Below are 7133 nucleotides of genomic sequence, written 5' to 3' on the forward strand. Positions count from 1 at the left end.
AGGGAGTCTTCGCTTCCTCTAGCGTTCTTTTGTTTAGAGACAAAGTGCTGAGGATCTTGGCAAGCTCCTACTCTATCAACACCTTGTGCCATTTCAATTAATCCTTGCTTAGTCTAGCAATGTCACTTGCACGACCCTTGGTGTGATAGAGGTGCCTTCTGGTCCGTTCAAAGCCTGCTCGGGTGAGGGGTCCTTTGCTGGTCCTTGGGTCTCAAAATTCTTCAGCATAAGAGGGTCTTCCGTGGCCTCCATGGTCGAGCACTATCTTGGCAAATTTTGTGAAAACTCTTCCCAGAGCCAATATCAAGAAGCCTTATCAAAGTCTATTTCGAAAATTTGAATTCTTGATTATTGTCCTGTCATAATCAATTGCTTCCCAAAGAGTGATAGGTGCATCTAAAATAAATTTTCCCTTGACGAATCCTTTTTGCTCAAAAGGAGGGTTATCTGATTCATAATAGGACTTATCCTTCGAGCTAAGGACAATGCAAAAACCATATAAACAGAAGTCAAACATGATATTGGTCTCCAATTTCCTAGGTCTTCCTTATTCCCCCTTTTATGATTAAGTTATTCCCCCTTTTTTGATTAAGTTTGATAAATCCTATGTTCATAGAGGTAGGAAGAGCTCCTAGTCTATAGGTCCCTCTTTCCATATGTCAAGGAGGAGAGGTGCAAGTAACTCCTTAAATTTATGGAAAACTTCATTGGGAAAACCACCAAGGTCAAGGGTTTTGCCTTTTTTTTAACGGTGAGATAGAATCTATAATCTTCACCTTAGAAAGGGGTTGATCCAACACTTTAGCACGGTGTTCAAGAACACTCTTCGTCCTTGTTTTAGCAATAGTTGCTATGGCATCAGTGCGGCCAACCCCTCTAATAGGTACCCAAAACGACTTTTTCTGGGTGAATTAAAGGGAATCTAGGTAGATGCTCTTGAGGCTTTGGGGGAAAACAGGGGTGGGGGGCACGTGGAGAGAGAGAGAGAGAGAGAGAGAGAGAGAGAGAGAGAGAGAGAGAGAGAAGAAGAAGAAGAACAGAATTTTAACTGTCATAGGAAACTATCCCAAGAGACCTTGAAGATCTTTTCGGGGAGGGAGAGAGAGAGAGAGAGAGAGAGAGAGAGAGAGAGAGAGAACGCTTGCGTCGATCCTTTCTATCTGTGTCTGCGAAATCGAGCCTGATGCAACATCACGCATCGCGATTCGGACCTGTTTCAGGAGGTGGCATGCAAGCCGAGTTGAGGAGGAGCTGCAGTGTGCAGGTCGCGGACAGAGACAAGGTGACGGGGGAGCTGTCGCGCTCCAAGCTGGCAGCAAGATGAAGATGGGCAGAAGACAGTTGCGGATGTCCGAGTAGGGCGATGGTCGCGCAGGGCAGCCAGGGGGTACGTAGGCCAGGACTAGACGGACAGTGTGTGCACGCAGGTGCGCTTTGTTGGAGAGCAGGGCAGCCAGGGGGTACGCAGGCTGCGCTTACAATTTGCTAGAAATATTTCCCAGCTAAAAGTTGCAGACTCGATACAGACCTTGGCAAGGCATGGCTGGAGGGCGATGGAATTAGGCATAGATCGGGCCCGACGGGAAGGATCCCTGGCATGAATGGATTGCTGCACACAAGAACAGCGTCGGACGAAGAGGTGTTACTTTTTGCAAAGTGAAAAATGGAATCTGTGCGTTTAATTAATTAATAGAATGTTGCATTAGACCCAGTAGTAGGGAGGGGCGAAAGAGATGAGAAGTATTCCTCAAAAACTCTTATGCTAGCTTCATGACAATCCACAATGTTTTCATTTTTATCTTTTAAAAAAGGAATAAAGTCCTTTACTTTATTTGTTTGAGAAGATTAAGCATGTATTTATTTGGTTTATCACTTTTACCTACCCAAAACTCCCTAGTCCAAAGGATGGAGGCCTTGGCAGCATCTAGGAGCTCTTCCTCTCTAAGCTTAGCTCTTAGATCCATCAAAGAGGGAGGGAGAAGGAGGACTTTGGGATCAGAGCCTTGGACCAGATCATCAATCTGTATTTCGATCATCATTCTTATCTTGTTCCTAAGGTCTCTAGCCTTTTTCTTGTAGCTGGTCAATCACTTCTGAGATTCTACTACATGATCCCAAGCTTTGAAAGTGGAGAAAAAGGAGTTAAAGGTAGTAGTGAAGATCTCTTTTACCTTATTAACGTTGTTGATTTTGGGAAGGCGATTAGGTCTTGATTAGCAATATGTAGTATGGGACTTTTATATTTAGCAATATGTAGTAAAGGACTTTCAATAGTGAAGAACTCTTCTATACTTCTATTATGTAGCGTAATATTTTTGAGGAAGGAGAGACACTCCACGTGTTAATCTCTCCTCCTTCCTTCCTCATCTTCAAAAAATGCAGCAGCCAAAAAAAAAAAACGCTGCAGCCAAGGTCTGAGCGAAGAGACATGCAGGAGTTGTCAAGGTCGAGGTGCGCGAAGGTCTGAGCCAAGGTCGAGGCGCGTTGCAGGAGCTGTCACCTCCCATCCCATCCCATAGGGCTTGGCCCTAGCAACTTTCCCCAACAGGGCCTCTGTCGCAGGAAAAATGTGTCGACAGTCGCAAGAAAGAGCACCTTCCCCAATCGGGCCTCTGTCGCAGGGTCTCTCACTCTCTCTCTCTCTCTCTCTCTCACAGTCGCAAGATAGCTAGCTCTTTCTCTCTCTCTCTCTCTCTCTCTCTCTCACACACACACACACACACACACACACACACACACACACAGGCTGCGCGTTGAGCTGTTGGAGTCACGGCGCCTGCAGGAGCTTTAATTCACTTGCCATCCCATCCCATAGGGCTTGGCCCTTGCAACCTTCCCCAACCGGGCCTCTGGCCTTGACGAGAGAGTGCGCCTGCAGTCGAGATTGAATGCTCGATCGACATCGTCATGCAGCTCCTGTGCGTGATGTCCTTGCATGCCGCCTTCAAACCACCTCTCCCTCTTAACTCTAGGACTCTCCCCTGAGCAAGGCTAGACAAAGCCCTAACCCCCTCTGTCTCTCTCTCTCTCTCTCTCTCTCTCACACACACACACACACACACACACACACACACACACACACACACAGTCATGTGGACAAGGTTTCGACTCAATGGTGTTTGAACCTTATTGCAGGTTACGTCAGTTTTTCATGAGGGCTTTTTGAGCGCTCTATGCGGATGGGCTCTCTTTCTCTCTCTCTCTCTCTCTCTCTCTCACACACACACACACACACACACACACACACACACACACAAAACTGAAGTAGCGCAACCCTCTCTCTCTCTCTCTCTCTCTCTGCAGTTTAAACATCCAGGTTCTGTGTGCGCGCAACTACAAAAGGATAATCTAAGCCTCTAGGACTCTTTCTATACTCATAGAGAGTCGTCGAGGTCCATAGCAGGTCGAGACTTCGAGTTCGATTGCTTGCTAGAGAGAGAGAGAGAGAGAGAGAGAGAGAGAGAGAGGTGGGGAGGGACTCCTTGCCTTCCAGTCGGAAAGTGGTGAAGGCAAGCGACAAAGACGAGCCACAAAGACGATCGGCAACCGATACCAAAATGGATACAAGGTGTCTTTGTGAATCTCCAAGTCATTCCTCTCATGTGCGTGCACGCCAAAAGGTTGCACGAAATTATCGATGCCAACTCGCTATACAACGTACGGTATACTTGACAAGTAATGCCTTGCCATGCTTAACAAATGACCATGGTCGTGGTAGGAGTCCCTCCACATTTGTGGAAGGTTCTATCCATGGTGATGTTACAATTCCACAAGTCCCTCTGCAAACAGTCATGCAAGGACAAGGACGAAGACAACACACTCTTTTATGTTTGGATGCGACAAGAAGATATCGTCGACAACGGGCAAGGCAACGTACCTCCAACATAAGAGAGCAATGCCATCAACATGACGGACACTTTTGCCCTCTCATAGACGCTCAAAATGAGGAACAGGTCCCGTATGTTCATGACACATCACTTGGAGGAATTTCTTGCATTCTACATGCTTATCCTTGTATACGAGGTGTTCACCCTTCCATGCTACCATTGATACATGTCTCATTGCCTACAGATCATACAGGAACCATGTCCTCCTTCTGTGAGTTTTGTGGTGCACGTCTTTGGCCGTGTGAAATGAAGAAGGAAGATACACCATCAATGGGAAAATATTGTTGCAAAGGTGGAAAAGTATCCCTCTTTCCTCTTGCAAGACCGCCAGATGTATTGGAGAGGCTACTCAATAACAGTGATGCTATGAGTAGGTTCTTCAAAAAAAACATCAGGAGTTTCAATAGTGTGATGGCATTTGCATCTCTTGGAGCTACCATTGATGAGACATTGATGGGTAGGTCTGGTGCATATTGCTTTCATGTACATGGCGGTGTGTACCATCAAATTGGTTCTTTGCTACCACACGAAGCAGGGGTGCCAAAATTTGCACAGATATATGTATATGATACTGAGCATGAGGTTAGGAATCGTATGAGTGCCTTGGATAGTTTGAATTTTTCCACTCTTGAAGCATTATCAATGATGATGCGATCATGTAATCCATATGCGAATGCCTTCTACAATGTCGGTAGAATATTACGTGACAGTCCTGGTGTGGAGATCAAAATGACAATTTGTGAGAATAGAAATACTTCTAGGCAGTACTTGATACCTTTTGGCAATGAGGTTGCTGCAATTATGCCGGGTCAAGGGGATGTACAAACAACTGGCCATCGAGACATTGTGATACATTGTCAAAATGGAAGGCGGCAAAGGATTTCAAATCTACACAGGTCGTACATGCCACTATTGTATGTTCTTCTCTTTCCACGGGGAGAAGATGGATGGTATTCAAGATTCCTTATGCTCATGTGCATGGACCTTTGGATGCCTTGGCGGGTCGACAATGTGTCACTCAAAGAGAGTACTATGCATATCGACTACAGGTTCGTACTGATACGGAGTCATGCTTGCTTCGTGGGGGTCGTTTACTTCAACAATTTATGGTTGATGCATACTGTGCCATTGAGGAATGTCGTCTTGCATGGGTCCGTACAAATCAGAAGACGTTGAGGGCAGAATTGTATGCAGGGCTGACTGACATGGTGCATTTGCCTGGGAGTGATGCTGTACTTGGACGATCTGTAGGTCGAAGAATTGTCTTACCCTCATCTTTTATAGGCGGCCCTCGGCACATGTACCAATTGTATCAAGATGCAATGGCAATTGTGCGTGCAAAGGGAAAGCCAGATCTATTTATCACATTCACATGTAACCCTAAATGGCCAGAAATAAATGAGGCACTACTTCCAGGACAGTTTTCCTCTGATCGACTAGACATAACCACCAGGGTTTTCTTCTTGAAACACTCGAGCATGATTGAGTATATCTTAAAGAAAGATATCTTTGGGAAAGTGGTGGCTTACATGTCTGTCGTGGAGTTCCAAAAGAGAGGCTTGCCACATTCCCATACATTATTGATTTTAGATCCTCGATGTAAGCCTCAATCAACATTTGAATATGACAAGATGGTTTGTGCAGAGCTGCCAAATAAAAATCGATTTCCAGTGCTCCATGATATCATTGTTAGTTGTAACATTCATGGACCATGTGGTGAGTTCAATAGTTCATCTCCTTGCATGGTTGATGGCCGGTGTATTAGAAAATATCCACGTTCATTTTGTGAGCAAACAAGCATGGATAATAATGGCTACCCCATTTATGTGCGACGAAACAATGGCTTCACTGCCAAGGTTAGGGGTTCTACTATTGATAACCGATGGGTTGTGCCATATAATCCTATTTTGTCAGCATTATTTAATGCGCATATCAATGTTGAGGTATGCTCTACAATTTCAACTGTCAAGTATGTTTATAAGTACATCTACAAGGGGCATGATAAGGCAACTGTAAGATTCCATACATCGGTACGTGATGCACAAAGGGAGAACATTGATGAGATAGACATGTACATAGATGGCCGCTATGTATCTGCATCTGAGGCTTGCTGGAGAATTTTTGAATATTCTTTGCACAATGACACACCAATTGTTCAGAGATTGAGTGTGCATGTTCCGACTGGTCAAATGGTGACTTCTCGAGATAATGATAGACTTAATGATGTCTTACAAAGGGACAATGCAGAGAAGACCACTAGTTTGACAGAGTGGTTCACATGCAACTTGGAGAATCCTGATGCAAATGATAGTTTGTACATTGATTTTCCTCAAAAGTGGGTGTGGAATTCGGGTTCCAAAAAATGGACAAAGAAACGTCGTGGGGACACTATTGGGCGGATGTATTTTGTGCAGCCCTCTGCAGGTGAACGATATTATGTTCGTTTGCTTTTAACTATTTGTAAAGGATGTAAATCATTTGAGGATCTACGCTCCGCAAATGGTGTATTGTTTCCAACATTCAAGGTAGCATGCATTGCAAGGGGTATCTTGGAAGATGATGGGGAATGGTTCGGATGCATGGAGGAAGCTTGGAGTACACATACAGGCTTGCAATTGAGACATTTGTTTGTGACCATTCTACTATTTTGTGAACCCTCCTCCCCTCATCTCTTGTGGGAAATATTTCTATGTTTTTTGTCTGAGGACTACCAACACATGTTGGAGATGAGATATGAGTCGTTAGATGGATGTACACAAGTTATTGAAGGGTATGCGTTGAGAGATTTGCATAACATTCTTGGTACTTTTGGACGAAGTCTAGCTGAATTTCTTGGAATTCCAATGCCTGATGAGCGCTTTGTGACACGTGATGAAAATAGCTTGCTTTTCCAAGAGCAATGCCTTGACACGGTACAAGACTGACTATCCGTGTCACGTGAAATGGAGCAGACTCTAAATGACCAAAGAATTGCTTTTGAGGCAGTCTTGCATGGATTGACTATTGACGGTGGGGCTATTTTTTTCCTAGATGGCCCTGCAGGGACTGGGAAAACTTATTTGTATAATTGTTTGTTGTCGCGCGTGCGTGGAGAAGGAGAAGTTGCATTGGCCACAACATCTTTTGGTATTTCAGCATTGCTATTTCAAAATGGACGCACTGCACATTCTAGATTCAAGATACCCTTGGACCTTGATAGTTGCAGCACATGCAATATCCCTGTTCAGGGTCAACTTGCTGAATTAC

General features: G+C 44.7%; 1 protein-coding gene across 1 annotated transcript; it reads left to right on the forward strand.

Annotated features, from left to right (window-relative positions):
* Positions 1–4085: 4085 nt before the first annotated feature.
* LOC147432954 (uncharacterized) lies at positions 4086–6811 on the forward strand. Its single transcript, XM_086492010.1, has 2 exons — positions 4086–4733; positions 4937–6811. The coding sequence occupies exons 1-2, from the start codon at positions 4086–4088 to the stop codon at positions 6809–6811; spliced, it is 2523 nt and encodes an 840-aa protein (XP_086348136.1).
* The last annotated feature ends 322 nt before the right edge of the window (positions 6812–7133 follow it).

This window comes from Adiantum capillus-veneris, chromosome 20, assembly GCF_014529385.1.
Source record: "Adiantum capillus-veneris isolate H3 chromosome 20, ASM1452938v2, whole genome shotgun sequence".
NCBI lineage: Eukaryota > Viridiplantae > Streptophyta > Polypodiopsida > Polypodiales > Pteridaceae > Adiantum > Adiantum capillus-veneris.